The sequence below is a fragment of the Trematomus bernacchii genome, unplaced genomic scaffold, assembly GCF_902827165.1.
Source record: "Trematomus bernacchii unplaced genomic scaffold, fTreBer1.1, whole genome shotgun sequence".
In the NCBI taxonomy this organism is placed as follows: Eukaryota; Metazoa; Chordata; class Actinopteri; order Perciformes; family Nototheniidae; genus Trematomus; species Trematomus bernacchii.
Genome location: NW_022988050.1, coordinates 7175786 through 7194681, shown reverse-complemented (window position 1 = coordinate 7194681; position 18896 = coordinate 7175786). Strand labels below are relative to the sequence as shown.

At 38.8% G+C, this 18896-nt stretch overlaps 2 protein-coding genes across 3 annotated transcripts in view; both read left to right on the top strand.

Moving 5' to 3' along the window:
• The window catches only part of LOC117473862 (zinc finger protein 385C-like), a 63704-nt gene extending 57635 nt beyond the window's left edge, over nt 1-6069 (top strand). The window contains exons 5-9 of the mRNA XM_034119795.1: nt 1042-1225; nt 2634-3008; nt 3723-3925; nt 4070-4168; nt 4687-6069. Coding sequence (XP_033975686.1) covers nt 1042-1225; nt 2634-3008; nt 3723-3925; nt 4070-4168; nt 4687-4917 — 1092 coding nt within the window. The 3' untranslated portion in view covers nt 4918-6069. The remainder of the gene's footprint in view (nt 1-1041; nt 1226-2633; nt 3009-3722; nt 3926-4069; nt 4169-4686) is intronic.
• Nucleotides 6070-7291: 1222 nt separating this feature from the next.
• On the top strand, nt 7292-18038 carry LOC117473861 (dnaJ homolog subfamily C member 7-like). Of its 2 annotated transcripts, none has more exons than XM_034119794.1 (14): nt 7292-7406; nt 9293-9381; nt 9682-9806; nt 9923-10036; nt 10206-10280; nt 11569-11687; nt 11869-12022; nt 12584-12748; nt 12866-12957; nt 13044-13117; nt 13218-13364; nt 13932-14087; nt 16346-16468; nt 16574-18038. In XM_034119794.1, the coding sequence occupies exons 1-14, from the start codon at nt 7336-7338 to the stop codon at nt 16609-16611; spliced, it is 1542 nt and encodes a 513-aa protein (XP_033975685.1). In that variant the 5' UTR covers nt 7292-7335; the 3' UTR covers nt 16612-18038. The 2 variants fall into 2 exon arrangements, with proteins under 2 accessions (XP_033975685.1, XP_033975684.1); XM_034119793.1 differs by having other exon boundaries at nt 13932-14093.
• Nucleotides 18039-18896: the final 858 nt, after the last annotated feature.

Genomic DNA, 18896 nt, shown 5'->3' with positions numbered 1-18896 from the left:
GATGTCATGTCTAGGTTTCTCCAGGTAATGAAGCTTTCAGAACGTTTCACCTTCAGAGAGTAGGTCATAACTCTCAGAAGGCTTGAGATACCACAGTAAATTAAAAAGCACAGGTGTAAAAAATAGAATAAATAACTGATGAATTTCATTTATCTGTTTGCGTTTCAGAGTCCTATTGTAACACCTGATTTTCTTACAATGAATACGAAACATTTACTCTTATATATTTCTTCCTCTAGTTACAAAGAGTTAACATTTTTAAACAGCCTCTCGGGATGGAGTTTGCTCATTTTTCATGAATTAAGCTAAGTGATCATAAACTGTTATTGAATAGTAAACATGAGAGCTATATAACCTATTGTGAAGATATTTGTTTTGAGAAACAAATGAATCAACAAAATGCTTTACAATATTGCTGTTTGTTTCCTGAAGCTAAGTAGAGCATGTAAAAAAAATATGTGCTGTATTGTGTGGAAATATTAATTGTTTATGGATTACCAGATAATTGTGTTCTGCTTCACATGTTTTGTTTCTATGTTGGTGCACTTCTACTTGCTAGATCCTCTGTCGAATACATTAAGCTTTATCTAAAGCCATCAAGAGCCATTTTGGGATCCCTTATCTGCATGCATCTGTGTTCGCACTGCCACAAATGTGTTTCCTCTCTTGATAGGGAGGCACAGAGGTCATTTTCTGTGGCAGAATATAACGGACACGGGCCATTTTGTGTCATAACGAATCAGTGGGGAGATGAGGCAGTGGGCTCAGAGGATGGTCATGAGATGTCATCTGATGCTCATTTGTGCACAACCGTGACGGCGATGATGATCAAAAAGGGCGATGTCACTTTTCCTTCGAGTCAAATTCTCATCGCATGAACTCCATGGAAGCATGTGAAGCCAAAGAGATGGAACAGATGGAAAGATTACACTTTACTGATTTCTGCTGCCCTTCATTAATGTAATCATGTCAGTGGCTCTATTCATATACTGTACACTCACGTTCTCTTCTGTTTGTTCTGCCCTTATATGTGTGTGTTAGACTCAGGCAGAGGCCCACTACAAGGGTCACAAACATGCTCGCAAGCTGAAGGCCCTGGAGACGCAGAGGAACCGGCAGAAGAACGGACAGAACCCATCCATAACTGGAAAAGACAGAGACCGAGAGAAGGGGCTGATGGGAGGAGGAGCGCAGCCCACGGACTCAAATTTAAAAGACATAACGGGTATAAATCTTTCCTTTTTTTTTAAGGTGCCACTCTCTCCCTCTTCTAAGTAATTAGTGTTAATTGGAGAGACATAAGCGGCACTAAAGCTTGGGAAGCTGTCACTCAGTCAACTGGCTAATTAGCAGCTATTACCTGTGCTGCTATCATTGGCTATGTCAGATAGTTAATTACTCCCATCAAGCAAAGATGTGAAGCCTTAAAGCACCTGAAAAATAGATGCTATCTAAGGAGCGATGTAGTGGTGTTACTGACTTTGAGTTTTAATTTTGACTCAATGCAACACCCACTTACAGTTCCTTTTTCCTATAATGAAATGTGTTGTCGCTTGCTAATGGGCACGTCAAAGGGTGGAGTAGAACATTATGGGAGAGAGAAGAGTAGGAGTAGTGTGCGCCTTCATGTTTTCTTATCAAAATCTGACTTAATTAGAGTAGTAGTAGAGACCAGACATGGAGGAGGAGGCCAGTAACTAAAAATAAAACAGCAGACGCACGGAAAGGCGAACAAATGTTTATCTTATTGCAACAACAAAAATTAAGATTCACGTAGAAGTTTGAATTTAAATGTTGGTAGGTTTGAAAATAGCTTTGCAATTTCCATATTTGACGTCATACTGAGAATAAAAGTCTGAAGACTATGTTCACTTCGAAGGCCACCTAATGTATATTTCTCTTTATCCAACCCCTTGGTGAATGTTGTACTGCACAAAAATGATGATAGATCATGGCCTTATTGTCTTTTAGTCTCCCCACTTCTCATTCTTTAATAAGGAAAAGTCACCATCTTCCTTTCTTTACTCTGTCTAGCTTTTCTTTTAATAATTGATCTTCCCCCTCCCATTTTCTTCCGACCCTATCATTTTTCTTCCATCCACACAATGATAAGCTTGTTGCTTTCAGGGGTTGCCATGGTTTTTGATTGATGGTGACAGAGTGAGCTGCTGCAAAGATAACGAACAATTGACAGAGACAGAAGGAAGATTGATTGAGAAAAAATAATAACAAAGGGAGGAAAATGTACAAAAATTAAAGAGAAAAGAGAGCAAAAAGAAAAAGTATAATATCAGGAATTTATTTAGATATAGAACAAAAACAGAAAATGACTGGTCGGCACCACAAAAAGACAGATAAGAAAATAAAACTTTTGTTGGCTTTGAGTGAAGGCTGGTAATGTATATAGAAAGATAATGACTGATTGTAACAATATGTCTTCCTAAAGTAGATACAAATGTTGAAAAATACTGTATAATAACTTTTATTTTACAATACTAATTATCATCATCAGAATAACGTTACATACTTTTTGCATTTTGCTTTTGCATTTACTAACGTTTAACCGCATAATAAAAAAACATATCATATTGTAACTCAAAGTGTAACTTCTTTGTTTATTTGTCTTCCCACAGGCCCAAGTACCTCCTCCCAACCTGCAGAGCAGCAACCAGAATCCGTGCCGGAGAGCCCACTGGTTCCCTCTCCGTCCTCACAGCTCTTACCCACAGACTCCTCTTCACTCGGGTCTCCTCAGCTGTCTCCACAAATCTGCGCCGACTCTCAGCTTCCTGATCTACCTTCTGACAGTCCTCCAGTGGAGGAGTGCAGCCCGGCGTCCGGTTCAGCCCCTCAACCTGACCCTCAGGGGAGCTCCACGGGAGGTGAGAAGGAGGTGGTGGGGAAGGTGGAAGAGACTAAGGAGGCCAAGAGCGACAAAAATCCTCTTCACTGTCCTACGTGCAAAGTGACGGTCAATTCGAGCTCACAGTTGGAGGCTCACTGTAGTGGTATGTCCTACAATACTACTGATATTATTTAGTGGAAACAGACAACTTTTCCCCTTTAATGTCTCCAATTGGCATCATTGTGGGCACTGCTGTTGCAAAGACAGCCGTGTTGCTTTCCATTTTCCTCAGAGCTACCAACAACCCAGGATACAATAGATCGAAATGTAGTTTGCAACATGGCAACCGACGTCCAAAGCAAAACACAACCATAAATATTCCAATTTGACCTAGAAACCGTATATACTGTAAGATTTTTGGATGAGTTGTTAGCTATTTCTTTGAGATGCCTCCTGGTGCAGATCTCTCTGGGAGTTTTTGATTCAGTGTATATGTTTGGGGCTTTTTTTGTGAAAGGTTCAAATTAAAACCAGCTGTTAACAATGTAGAGCCAATACAAAGTTTGCCGTCTTGTATCAGAGGAAAGAGCCTACTTATTACGTATTATGATTGTATTAGCTTCATAAGTAAAGGCCCATTTCAAGGCTCTCCTCTTCCTTTGTGTGCCGTACATCGAGCCTTCATTTTCCCATGAGATCGCAAGCCAGAGGCTGACAGAAATGATCTGAATGCCGATGGTGTCACTATTGTAGAGCCATTACAATGCGCAATCAACATTTACTTCATAATGATACGTTCAAGAAGAATCGTGAATGCCACTTTAATGTTAGCTAGTTTTCTATTCTAACATTCAGTCCTCTTTATTGGCTGATTCAGGTTCTAAGCACAAACAGATGCTTGATGGTCACAAGGGCAGCCAGTCACAACGCAGGGTCCGGATGTCATCATCACCCAGGCCCACCAGTCGAATTAAGCAGCGAATGGGCAGCAAGCCCAGAGCCTTGGTGGGTGTATCCAGCCAGCCTTTTCACTGTGAAATGTGCCAGGTGTCCGTCAACTCAGAGACACAGCTGAAGCAGGTGGGTTTAACCTGATATTATAAATGTGACAGATTTTACTACAGAACCCTAACCTTGCTGTTTCTCAATTCAAGATTTGTCTATTTGGTTTTCCTAATCAGTGCTGTCCTGACTGAATAACTTTATATTTTTGCCCCTTTTTAGCACATGAGCAGCAGGAGACACAAAGAGCGTTTGGCTGGGAAGCCTGTCAAGGCGAAGTTCACCCCCTATAATAAACTACAGCCCAGTGCTATCTTAGCGGTGAGAATTTGTTACACACACACACACACACACATACATTTGAAATAACATAATAAATTCTTCCTGATCTAGTGTCAACATATTTACAAGTTTAATGACTGCTTAATGGTTTATAAATATATAAATATAAATCCATTTGTTATGGTAAAACACACTCTTGTCCAGACGGAAATATCTCAACATATCTTGGATGGACTGCCATGACATTTTGAACAGACATTGATGTTACTAAATGGTGAATCGTCATGCCTTTAATGATACTCTGACCTTTTTATAGAGGCATCATCAAGTCAGAATTGACATTTGTCCATTTGTTGTTTCATGTGTATGAACAATTTAGATACAAGCAAAACTAATGATGTTCCCATGTTACCAAGATGTACTCTGTGTTAAGTGTTAATTAGCAAATGGGGAACAAGGTAAAGGTAAGTTATAACGGCTAATCCTCAGCATCTTAGAATCTCATTGCAAACCAGTTAGCAGGATCATTTTGATATGTATTGTGACTTTGGTTTCAGACTAAACTGGCCCTGCAGAAGCACTTTTCCAAGGCCCTGCCGGCGGGGTTCCTGGCAAACCACCTCAATCAGGCTGCTTTGTGCTCCATGGCTTCTGGAACCTTGGGACTTCGCCTGCCGCAGGGGCCCACAGCCATCATCCACGGTCCCCTGATCAGCCCAACACTCTTCAGGCCTGCCCCAGGACCTCTGAGGGCCACACATGCACCTATTATCTTCTCTCCTTACTAGCAATGAGCCACGCTAGGTTGGAGGACTTACAGTAGAGTGGACATAACCTAGCCAAAGCTGGACTAGCAGGAAAGACAAGCATGGACGGTGAGGATAAGGCACGGGACCCCTTAATGGACACCGGGACACAACGCAGACCGCGCTGGCAGCATATCAACATGTCATGTTTGGCAGGTTTTAGTCATAAGAACAGTATGCCCACTCCCTGGTGTGGACTGACTGACCATAGTGTCTCCTCTTTCAAAATGGAAGGACCATCGCTCAGCTGTTTCCCCTCGACTTTGTGTTGAGTGCATGATCCCTGGGGTCTGGACCTCTCTGGAAGCCATATTGACAAGCATCTTTTAGTTTTATTTATAAGATAATCCTAGACTAATACAATAGCGTGAGTAAATGTAATTAAGTGTTTGTTGCCAAAATTCTTTAGATTTCAGAGCTTTCTAATTTTACTCTGGGAAAACAAGTACAGTACTTCATTCCTGCTTTAGTCTTCATAACCAACATCAAGAAAAAATACAGTTTGCTAATGAAATGACAAAGGAGATTGATTGCTGAGGATATTGCTTCTAAGTAAATGTACATGTCTACAGCCATTGTCTGAAATGTATGTGTTTCTTTATAATTTATTTAAGATAAATACATTCATTTCTCTGTCTGTTTCTCTCTTGCTCTCTGTGTTATGAGGTGACAATCAACGACCACCCTGATATGATGCCAAGAATTCTCGCCATATGGAAATACATTCAAGACTTGTTTTTAGTTAAAGTTATAAGATTAAAAACTTGTGTGAATAAATAATTTTCAGCAACAGCTTGATGCTGTTTGCGCATATGAACAGACTCGCTGATGTGTGCTGTTGCCCAAAATGTAAATCATGTATCCACAAGTTATTTAATGTGTCTTTGATGTCTTTATTAAATCTGTTATTTTTGTAAGAGAATTGTATTAAAAATCAATCTTCTTTTACTTTAGAAATCCCCTCCCATCTGATTGTATTAAATCATTTTAAGCAATATTTTGTTTTGAATTGCCCCTTGGTCAAATGTATGAATAGTGTAAGTGTGCATCAATTGCAATAATGTAAATGATTATGTGGAAAAAAATGTCAATACTGTATTCTATATGAACTTATAAATGGTACTGTCTTTTTTACACTTGTGGTATTTTCTTTCTTCATATTCAAATATGAGTCTCTTCTATAAGAAAATGAGTCCTGATAGATATACAGTGAGTAAAGGTGTAGTTCATGATTGATTATAGTTATGGGCAAGAACACTTAAAAGTATTGCATCATCAGTAAGATACTGTTCTCATTTGAGATCACTCAAAGGTCAGGGATATCATAGGCAAAAGAAAATAATAAATACATTTTTTTAACAAAATTAATCATTAAGTACAGTAGAGCATATCAACTGTGGAGAGTCACTGAACTCTAACTCCAATCCTTTAGCTGGAAACTGTTGAGTGGGAAAGTCATGCTAATGTATGCCCCATACCCGATACCTTATGATACTCTAGTGCCCTCTATTGGTATTTTGCAAAACAAAAAGCAAGATGGGTTGAATAGGAGCGGAGATGTCAGGGCTTTTTCTGAAATATTATACATTTTTATCAATCTAAAATATACATAAGTAAGAGCGTATAAGTATAAATAAAACAGAAATGCCATTTAAATCACTGTATTGATACACTAACTGTGTTGTTCTATAGTGTCAGCTCTTAATGTGACACTATCTCTATACAAAGTAAGCCAAAGCATTTATTTCATCTGATAATTGTAAGTCGCTTTGGATAAAAGCGTCAGCTAAATGAAATAGATAGCAGCCTGATGACCACAAACACAGTAACAAGGTAAAACAGTAATTACTGGTGATTTTCCTCCTTTTTCAGAACATACTTTTTAAAAGCAAATGTACATAACTTTAAATATTGATTAAAGCCACATATATGATATAACTATGTAATATTGTATAATTGATGATGTGATACAAATCCTGCTTTGGGAAAGTTATGCAAGAATACATGTTGTGTTTTGTATATTGTTTGTGCATGTGTTTTCTTTTATCAGTCTATAATAGTAATAATAAACTATCTTTAATAATGATAATATAATAATAGTTATTATTATTACAATTGTAATAGAGTTTAACTGCTTTTTTTTCCAAATAATCATTTCATTCATTTCAATTGGTGACAAATTCCTTCAGAAAAACATTTCTAGCTACTGATATGCATTTCTTATTTGCTACGCATTTAGGATTCTAAATAACATTAATTTTAACAAAGAAACAACCCTAAAAGGACGGGGTTCATTAGGAAATGTAGTGTTACGTCTATACTTATGACCTCAAAAACGGAAGAAAAAAAAGCTCTCTTACCGGAAATGACGTAGGTTCGTGTTCGTCCTTTCCAGAAAAAATGGCAGCTGTTGACATCGACGTACCGGTGGACACAGACCTTGAAATCCCTAATCAGGATGACTTGGAGCGGTAAACATTTAATTGTTGTGTGTGTTTAGTTGTGATGTGTGTATTGTATCAAAATAACCCGGGATTCACGGACTGAACCAACCCGCCGCTAGCTGACAAGGCTCGGACACAACAACGAGATCACGAGCTAACCAGGCTAGCTTTACGTGGGAAAAAACGGCCCTTTATACAAAATCTTACATTTTATTAGTTGTCATAATAACAGGCAGTGGCATAATTGTAGTTGTGACGGTTAAATCAGTCCGCATATTGTGGGTTTCTTCTAATTCACTTCGAAACTGAATCGTCAAGAGAAGCTAGCTAAGAAAATTAGCGTGTCTCGGCACATGCTCGGTTACAGCTTTTTAAAAATATTTAGTAATGTGAGACCCATTAGTTATTTTAACTATTTGTACTGACACATTTTAAATCTGAACATGTTTTTAAAAAAAAAACAGGTACAGCATTTTTCTTGTTGCCTAATAGCAGCTTTCTGTGCTTAGATCTTTCTAGAAAGTTCCAGAAGAGGTAGCATTTAGCTGGACTCAAATTATCAGATCAAGAAACAGTCATTATATAAGTCTTTAAAACTTCCTAAAACATCTAAAACGGCCCAAATTAGTAGTACTTTAGTGTTGTGATACCAAATTAATGTTTTCAAAAGTAAAAAGCAAATTGGATAAATGCAATTTCTTTTATATGAATCTTCTAAATGATGTACAAATTAACCACTTCACTGCTGAAAAAACCTGACAACCGAAATGTAAAGTTGACAGTCTGAGTTTGAGCTAACATTGCTTAACAAAAAAGTTGGAAGCTAATCTGTATTAGTGTCAAAATGTAAAATTAATTGTTTGAAAGAAGACATGTTTCCCCTCTCTATTGTGTTAATATTTGAATGATTTCTGTAACTGAAATTATGCAAAGCTATTAGTCGGCCATATAATATAAAAAGGAAAAGTGTAATTGTTTTGTGACCCATTTAAAGTAATACAAAAAAAATCCCCTGGCTGAAATTAGGCAAAGGGGTAAAACTCTTCAAAGTATAATAGATTGAAGAGGATTTGAAGATTTCACTTTATAATAAAAGGTGTTGATGAAAGCTTCTGAAGGGTTCAGTGAGATGTGTTGCATAAGTAGTCAGCTGCATTTCTGGTCAAACTCCAAGTCAGAGCTCAACAATAAATATAAAACATATTGAAATAAAAAAAATGTACTAGTGCAATCTTCAAATTTCAAGGCAAAATGTTGACAAAGTACCATTTAAAGTGTAATATTCTTATGACAAATTAAGGGTGAATATGCTTATGATATCAAACACTAATCATTGTTATAAGTTGTGTTGACCTTACTAAAAGAGCCCAGTTTTGCAGTAAATCGTTGCTGCATTCCTATCTTTTGGTTTCATTTCTCCTGATTCCCAATCTGAATTGATGGAAAGAACTGCCCATGATGTCACTGACTTGGGTGTGGCATGAAAAGCAACTCTTTTGAATACTTCGACACACACAGAGGCAGCTTCTTCCTTGAACCAGGCAGTGTAGATTTACCCTTTTAACTCTTGGCTCTTGAAAGGACTGCAGCAGGTGAATTTCACTGCTATGTTTAGTACTGCAGCTTCCAGGACGGAGTGTGCCCTGCGCTACTGTCCCAGTTCCAGGTGTAACTAACTCAGTCCTTTCAGGCTCTTCCTCGTTTCCAAGAAATTATCTGATGGAAACGGATGAGCAAACCAGCTGGTCTGTTTTCAAAAAATTCTCTAAATAGTGATTTATGTGGTGCTTTTCATTTATTGTCTGATTTATTGCTGAAAAGTTTGATTTAGCTATATTTGATGAGAACATTACAAATGTATTTGTAATTGACCTGTTCCAACTTGACATTGATTTCTGTTTTTTTTTCTGCAGTGAGGCTGAAGGCTTTAAAGAGCAAGGAAATGCATTCTACAGCAAGAAAGATTACTCCGAGGCTTTCAACTACTATACCAAGGCTATAGGTAAGATTACCACTCTTTACCTATTGACCAATCTTTATTCATATTCTCCTATCGAGTAATGCTGATATCCTCATTTTGTTGCCCCTCTCCCAGCAAATCAGCAAAATACATTAGTGACATATGAGTCATTGCCCCCTCCTTAGATATTTCCCATCACATGTCCCCTCCATGTATTTTAAAACTGTAACTTGACTTCTGCCATTTTAATGGACTTACAATATATTTGCTGTATTCATCACTTTTTTGCCCTTCCATCTCACTTTGCCTTTGTGACATGGGTTTTCTTTCTTTTCTCTCAAGATGCCAGTCCCAAAACAGCCAGTTATTATGGGAACAGGGCAGCTACCCTCATGATGCTCTTCCGCATTCGTGAAGCCCTAGAAGATTCCCAGCAGGCTGTGCGGTTGGATGAATGTTTCATGAAGGTCGGTTTGAACACCATCTTCATTTTTTTGCTTTGCCTGCCACTAAGATACACAGAAAAGTGGGTTTACGTTTTTACGCTGTTTTAAGTAGGACATTTTTCCCTTCTGTCCTCCAGGGTCATCTACGTGAGGGAAAGTGCCACCTGTTGTTGGGAAACGCCATGGCGGCCAATCGTTGCTTTCAGAAGGTCTTGGAGCTGGAGCCTAGCAACAGAGAGGCCCTGCAGGAGGTGCGGATCACCTAAACATTTTTGGTTTCATGTTATTCTCATTTAGGAATGCATTCAATTGAATAACATACTAAGAACAGCCTTGAAGCTAAAAGCTGAATCTTGTAACTCAAACCCATCTCTTAACAATGTAAATAAAGTTTTGATTATTGTCCTTATTATGTTTCAGAATAAGACTGCCTCAACTCTACTAGAGTACGAACGAATGGCAGAGTTTGGCTTTGAAAAACGGGATTTCAGAAAGGTATTTTATTCCCTATTTCTTTCCCCCCCACCAAACTCATTAATGGCGCATTTCCACCATGGCGCGGTTTAAGCGTGCCGTGTCGTGCCGTGCCTGTTTTTGGTTGCGCTTCCACTAGGCCTAGTTACGGCCCAGCCTGGCCCGGGGCCACTTTTTCACCTCTTTTCTGGCCCGACACAATTGTGGTTCTATCGGGGCCAACAAACAGGGCTGAGTCGGGCTGAGTATGCTAAACTAGAGAGAGGAGCGCTGGCAAGAGGGCTAGAACTACAACAAGATGGACATATTTGACCGTGATTTAATTGTAATACACGTTTCAAAATGATGCCGAAGTAACAACATACTGATACCGGTTAGTAAAAACCATGAATTAATGCTTTGTCAAGTCTGCAGACAGACGGCAGGCGAAAAACCTTTTAAAATGCGTGTTTTCTAAATGGAGATTGGCTAAGCTAACGCAGTATATGCTCCGACCGTCCACACTCACAACAACGGCGTATACAGACATAAATAAAGCAGCGACTGTATTCACCATGACACAGGCAGTCTGTGGTTTGTACTTGTTTAACTTTTGTCGAGTTTCTGAACATATATAAGGAGCTGTGAGCTCTGAGTGCTAACAGCTAACGGCTGTGTTGTTTTTCTGGGGTTCTCATTGAAGATGACGTCACGGCTCCGCCTACACTGCGTTACTATAGTAACTACCCCAGTTCCTAAACTGTAATGGAAGCGCAGCATGAAGTGAGCCGGCCCTGTTAAGGCCCAACGCGGCCAAGCAGTACCGAGCGTGGCCGAGGCCGACCGTGTGGTGGAAATGCGCCATAACAGTACAGCCCATTAAAGATGTGATCAGTTGTTCACGTTGTCCGACTAGTTTTTCTTTGCATTGAGGTATTTCTATGTTTAATGGTCATAATCATAACTAGAAAATACAAGCAACAACCTTTTATAATTCATGAATATGCTTTGGTTTGTAAAAGCCCCAGATTTAAACACGCTGACAGAGTTTACAGGCATCTACTTGATTATTTGTACAAATACTTACTGTCCGTTGAAAACTGTGTTTAATAGTTCTGCTTATACTAGGGCGGGTAAAATGCAGAATCTTAACTTCCCGGTGCCTTCTGTTTACATGTATGACGATAAAAAGCGTATCTAAAAAACCCCATTTCCATAGTTTGCACACTATTTACATACTTCTCGTCATACTGATGTTTGTTTGTTTTTTAATTCATTGCTCAATGAATCAAATATTGAATTGTATTAATGGGCTCTTGTGCTGATCCAGGTGGTGTACTGCATGGACCGGGCCTTAGTTGTGGCTACAGCCTGCCACCGCTTCAAAATCCTCAAGGCCGAGTGTCTGGCTCTGCTGGGTCGCTATCCAGAAGCCCAGTCCGTTGCAAGGTAGGAACCACTGCTGTTCACTTCACGCTGTATGATGGTTTTGTTACAGTTACCGTGATGCATTTTTTTCTTGAATTGATTTAACTTGAAATATGTTTACAGGTTCTGCTTTAGTTGCTTTCTAAGAAAAGGAATTAGATTTACAGATTCTTCAGATCTTTCACTATACTTTATTTTACAGTGATATCCTTCGAATGGATTCCACGAACGCAGACGCACTCTACGTCCGAGGCCTCTGTCTTTACTACGAGGACTGCATCGATAAAGCCGTACAGTTCTTTGTCCAGGCTCTGCGCATGGCTCCTGACCACGAGAAGGCTCGGTTAGCCTGCAGGGTAAGATTGGAATTATTTTCTTCCTCCTCACGCAGTATCTATTTGAGAAAATCAAGTATTTTGCATTAATACAATCCAGATTTGCATGACATTCTGCCAGTGTTATCTTAGTGGTGTATGTTTTGGCACAGTGCAACACATTTTCAGATTTTCTATATGTTCACCACTTGCTATGGCTAATCCTTTATGGCATGATGAAAAGGCAAAGTGCATATATAAATATAAGCAAGATGCTCACAAAGACAGTTAAGAAATACTAGATAGATGTTGATTTGTTTGACTTGTTAGCCCTCCACCATAGAGTGCCACAGTGACACGTCCTAAAACCCGGAAGTAAGTTAGCATGCTTTTTGTCGAAGGAACCGGAAGTGGTAAAATGCTAACTTACTTCCGTGTTTTAGGACGCGTCACTGTGGCACTCTATACACACACCTTTGGTATTGTGAAAAACAGTGTAAAGAACTTGTGTTTTTTACAGACACACTCTGGCTTAAATTTCACTTCAAGTTTGAGTCAATATTTTTTAAAGTAACATAATGAATTGTTCCCTTTCTAAATCAGAATGCCAAAGCATTAAAAGCCAAAAAAGATGAGGGCAACCTGGCATTTAAGAGCTGCAGCTATGACGCTGCCTACAAGCTGTACACCGAGGCCCTGACGATAGACCCCAACAACATCAAGACCAACGCTAAACTCTACTGCAACAGAGCCACGGCAGGAGTAAAGGTAAGGAATTAAAGGGCATATTGCCATTCCAAGGCATTTTATAAAGAATGCTGTCTTAATATATGCTTTTAAATAGCAATCTTGCAAAGTGTTCAGGCTCTTTTTCCTCTTCTACAGCTGAGGAAACTTAATGAAGCCATTGAAGACTGCACCAGTGCCATCAAACTCGATGATACCTACATCAAGGCCTACCTAAGAAGAGCTCAGTGGTATGTTCCACAGACATGAAGACAATTTGACTTATTGTATGCTCAGTATTGTGCAGTTTTTTAAAATACCTTTTGTGACCTCTTAGTTTCATGAACACAGAGCAGTATGAGGAGGCCGTGCGCGACTATGAAAAAGTTTACCAGACAGAAAAAACGTCAGGTAAGCTGGTGTTTGTTGTGTGTTTGTTTTCTGCATGGTTACTTTTTCTTAATTGATAGATTGGCTCGAATTTCACCCCTCACATTTGATCCCTTTTTAGAGCACAAGCATCTGCTGAAGACGGCACAGCTGGAGCTGAAGAAGAGTAAAAGGAAAGATTACTACAAGGTGCTGGGAGTCGGCAAAAGCGCCACCGAAGACGAGATCAAAAAAGCGTATCGCAAACGGGCCCTCATGCACCACCCTGGTAGGTCTCTTGGTCTTTGCACCAACATGCAGGATACCACCTCTGATTCAGGGTTCTTACGGTCATTAAAAACCTGGAAAAGTCATGGAAATTCAAAATACTAATTCCAGGCCCTGGAAAAGTTATGGAAAACAATATTTTTCATGGAAATGTAACTACTAAAGTTGCATCAAATATAATTTATATTTTATTTAATCGCCGAAATAGTAACACTATAATGATAATACATACTGTATAGTAATGAAACGTAAAATGGCATTTAACTGACGAGGTATTTTGCTGGTGAGAGATTTTAGTTGCTTTAGCGTGTAGAAGCTAGTAAGCCTACTATTTGATTTGTTTTAGATAGGCACCACATGTTTCAGATCTTATTTTCCTGTTCCATGTTAAAATAAACCATTTTCAGTGGTACCGCTGAGAAAGAGTAATTTCTTTGGTCATGGAAAATTAGGTAAAGGTCATGGAGAAGTCATTGAAAATCATTGGTGAAAAAGTGTATGAACCCTGCTGATTACATTTGAAGGATTATTTATCTCAAGGTTTCTGTATTGCTTAATCGTCTTGCAGACCGCCACAGTGCAGCGACCCAAGAGGTTCAGAAGGAGGAGGAGAAGAAGTTCAAGGAGGTGGGCGAGGCCTTCACTGTGCTCTCCGACCCCAAGAAGAAGATGCGCTACGACAGCGGCCACGACCTGGAGGACGAAGGCTCCTGTGACGGCGGAGGTAGAGGTTTTTACACCTTTTTTTTTCTCCTTGATAAATGTACATTGAACCTGCAAGGCATCAGTGGGATGTCAGTATTTTACAAAAAGTATTTTAAAGGTATATATTTTAAAACACAATCATATGTCTCTTTTATGCTGTGTTTCTCTGTGTCTGATTGAACAATGTCGAGTCACAGTTTATAGGCTGTCATTACACAGGTTATGCAAAATAAACAAATGTGCGTCAATAGAGTGGCGAAGTCCCTCCCCTTCCGGTTGAGCCCCATGGGACCTTATTTCGGAAAAGTTATGCATTGAAGTCAATGGAGAGAGAAAGATTATCTTTCGATCCCGTTTGAATTGTGCCACGAATTACACATATGATGTTTGTCAATTTAAAAGATAATTTTGCAAGTCAAAAAAATTAAAATGTGTCGTAAAACTGTGAAGTAACACATTTGTTTGTGTGAAAGGCTCAATGAACTACATCTCTGGTCAACCACACACGTCACCAAGATGGCCGTCACTACTGTCTTGTCAACAAACGATTGACTATCCTCACTATCACCACAATGAAACACGTCCTGAAGAATGTCATGCAAAGCCTGCCTTCCTTTGATTCTCTCTGAACTGCCTGGTCGTTTTAATGTTTAATGTCAACCATTTGTGCAGATAGCATGAAGTAGAAAAGATCGCCGATGCTAACGTTAGCGTTAGCATTTCTCCCCCGGAATTAAATGGTGTATTATAGAATGATCACACCGGTGACAGTACTATTCAAAGGGTTCACGAAATATGACTACTACTCTTACTGTTTAACATTTTGGGTTACTTAATGTTACTTCATGTTAAGGCTAATAAAAATGACAAGGCTGTAATGCTAACTAACGTGCTAGCTACTAGCTAGGTAGCTAACTTGATCAAGCCACTCCTGGTCGTTTCATCAGACGGGAAGCAAAAGAACGAGCAAGACCCATTGCTGGTATAATAACAACCTGGTACTAAGCACACAGGCATCTTGTTAAAGTTATCTTATCTTAGCCAGCGCCATATAGATAGATTATATCTATATTGCGCTGATCTTAGGTATCTGAATGGTGGAGGTAAACAATTGTGACATCACTTACGCGACTCTGGGATTTGTAGTCTTTCTAGTTACGTATTTTTCATAGTCTTATATTTCAACAGTTTTACGACAAACTGTGACTTTTTTGACATGGAAATGATTTTTTAAGATTGACAAACATCATATGTGTAATTCATGGCACAATTCAAACGGGATCGAAAGATAAATTTTCTCTCCCCATTGACTTCAATGCATAACTTTTCCGGAATAAGGTCCCATACCCCGGAAGTAAGTGGGAGGGACTTCGCCACTCTATACACTTGCAGAGTCTATGCAAATTGATACCTTATGCAAAGATGATGGATCAAAAGACATTTTTCAAAGCAGAAATGATGGCTTATTTTTGCAGGAAAAGCACAATTGTAAATAATAACTTGAATTCCATGTAACTGGTTCGATTTCCTGGTACTGTCCATGCTGGTTAACTGTTACACAGTAATTGGTTGTTATAAATATGAATTTCTGCACTCCAAGCATTATAAAAAACATCTTTATTTTGTGGTACTGAGTCCTTAACGGATCCCAATAACCCACCTTTAACTTAAAGGTAGGGTAGGTAAGTTTGAGAAACCGGCTCGAGATCGCTAGAATTTGAAAATACACAACCGGAGAAAATCTGCCACTTCCTTATAGAGCCCCTCCTCCAACACACACGAACGCGCACATGACCAATGAGGGCACGAGATAAGTTTGTGCCCCGATGGAAGGCTGACAGGCAGGTAGGCCATCCAGTTATTTTAGCCGGGCCGGCTAAAATGATTGGTCGTGCTTTTTACAGTACTACGGCTTCCACAGATGAAATTTTTTAATGGATTTTTTGTCAAAGCACTTAAGATATTCATTGCTATCGGGATGTTAAGAGCATTCCATGGAATATAACAAAAAGTGTATCTCGAGCCGGTTTCTCAAACTTACCTACCCTACCTTTAAGGGTTTGTTTTAGGTAAAGGACACTATAAAAAAAACGTCCTTTTTTTTGTTTCCTGTATCTCTCTGTAGTGTACATATGCAATGCAGTGGTGACACTGTATTATGATATGTTCAGTGTCAAATAGCTTGATTCACCTCGACTCTGTTTAGCCTAATGAATCATCTTGTTCTACCTAGACCTCATCGTCACCAGCTAATTCTGCTACATTATCTTTTCCTAGATTTTGATGCAAACAACATCTTCAGGGCTTTCTTTGGCGGCCATGGTGGTGGTGGTGGAGGTGGAGGAGGAGGACAAGGAGGACAAGGAGGAGGGGGAGGATATAGTTTTGACTCCAGTCCAGGTATGTGTTTTGCCCAGTTCAGACATCCTTTAGTTTATTGAACACAGAAGAATTGATAAGAGAAATCACATGATATGAACTAACTTTCTTTTTCTTTTTTTCAAGACTCTGGACCTGGAAATTTCTTTTTCCAGTTTGGTTAAAGTGAAGGAGCATGCGGGAAAATGCCGCCCTGCAGTGGACAGAATCAAGTTGGACCCACAGTCACCTCCTGACGCTCACACTCCTGAGTGTCTCGCAAAATCTCCCCACTATTTTTTTCTTTTTAAAGGTGTTTTTGATTACTCCATACACTCTTAAACTCTGCCCCGCATTGATGCTAACAAAAAGTGGGAAGGATAATTGAGAGACTTTAGTTAAGAATTAACATTGTAAATAAGAAAGTGCTTAAGTCTTTTTTTTTTAGGAGGTTTGGATCAGCTGATCAGAGCATGCCCCTTTTGCCAAAATCAAAATGATACTAAATTGAAATCTTGTTAAACTGCCTATACTTTCAGAAGTGAGCAGTTGGTAGAAATTCATTGGAAGTGTAAGCATCATGATTGATTTTTAGAAGACTTAACATGGCATACGTTTTTTTTAAGGTTCTCCTGGGACAGCATGTCTCCATAGAGCAAGAGTCAATATGCTGTGGAAGTTCAATGTCTAAACTGACCTCAGGACAGCCTTTATAGGACAACACCGGTTTCTTGCGAGCGCGTGTTCAGGTTTTTTGGCTCACTCGGCAAATTTATAGAATCAACGTGCAGGGTTTTTTGTTTCTTCTCCATGCTGCATTGTATATTTGACTCGAATGTAAAGCGTTTTGTCCATAAATGTTTTTTTCTTCAGTTTTCCCTTAGTCTATTTATATTTATTGTACTGTATATCCTAACCTGTATACAGCATAATGCCAGTGTTCATGGTCTTCCTCCTTTTTTAAGAGACTCATTTGTAAATGTTTTTCACATCATCATCTTTGCTTTCAGATTACGCAAGTCTTTTATTTTTTTTCAGAAACAGGCCAAAATCAACACACACACACACACACACACACACACACACTTACACCTACAGATGTCCTACTCTCGAAAGCACCGATAACACATCTGTCCCATTGAAATGTAATTGGTGCCTTACCAGAAACACCAGATCAGTTCATCTTCTTACAGTCAAACAGTACAGCAAAAGCTCAAGAGCAAGTCCTGTTTGCAAAAGGCAGCATTTACACTTGTATAGCACGTTGTTTTTTGTTTTTGTGCTCTTTTACAGGACGTGTTTAACATCTGGCCAGTGAACGAAAATGATTTTTTGCAATGAAATTCTTCATCTCGTCAAACATAAAAGACTTCATCTCATGTATTGTCGATCACGCCTGGCTATCATCCACCCATACTTGTAATGCACGTTCTGTCAGTACAGCTTTTACCCTACTCGTTCCACCTGTTTTGAAAAGGGCACTGATGGTAGGTTGGAAACTTCTATTGTTAATTGTTCTATCACTGATCTATGTATCATTTTTAAAACTTGTCACAGTATTATTGACATGCTTTTCTTATTGCGAAAAATAAAAGCTCGTCTTTTACTGTAATGTTGGGACTTTTTTTTTTTTTAAGTTATGTAGAGAGTAATTTACTAAAATACTGTACTTCAATTAATATAATTTATTATCTCTTAATTTGACAGCCATAGTTACTTTCATTAGGATTTACACATAAAAACATGTAATCTGTTTAAAAAAGTTGATGCACTAGTAGTTTTTAAATGACACCGCGGGGTCTTAAAAAGTATTACAAGTTGATAAGTCAATTTAGCGAACATTAAGGCTATTAAAAAGTATTAAACTGCATTTTCCAAGGTATTACATTTTGTAGCTTGTTTTCAATAAGTATATACATTCTCCAAAGAGGTTGTATTCTAAAGTTTACCTGAATTTAATCATTGCGTAGGTGTGTAGTGTGATTCTTTGTAGCTTATTTATGGCATCCCGTTGGTTTTGACGTCATCTGAACAGGACATCGCACGCTCACTGACTGACTGACTGCTGCTTGATAGCGTGCGAAGGTCCGTTTATTCCGGTTGTTAAACAACATTGTTATGGTGAAATGCAAGTTTGCGTCCAAATGGTTGGAAGATAAGAAGGAAGGACAATCAATACTGTATATAGTAAATGTGAGGTAAACTGTCGCCATCGTAACCGGTTAAAACTCGAAGTGGCGATGAGGTCTTAAAATGTATGGAAAGGGTCTTAAAAGGTATTCAATTTGACTTCAGGATTCCTGCATATACCCTTGCACCTCAACCAGCTGAAAAAGTATTTCTGCTATATTATATAATCCAAAAATATATAATTATATACCATTCTGAAAGAGATTTTCCTTAAAGCATGCTTTTTTAACAGATGTATTCTCATAACACCTATGCAATGTGTAAAGAAATACAGGGTTGG

What these genes read in the sequence shown, in the direction of transcription:
- LOC117473861 (XM_034119793.1), top strand. Translation starts at nt 7,336, where the DNA reads ATGGCAGCTGTTGACATCGACGTACCGGTGGACACAGACCTTGAAATC. An exon ending in CTACTATACCAAGGCTATAG is followed by an intron (nt 9,382 to 9,681) that starts GTAAGATTACCA and finishes TTTTCTCTCAAG; the next exon opens with ATGCCAGTCCCAAAACAGCC. An exon ending in GAGCCACGGCAGGAGTAAAG is followed by an intron (nt 12,749 to 12,865) that starts GTAAGGAATTAA and finishes CCTCTTCTACAG; the next exon opens with CTGAGGAAACTTAATGAAGC.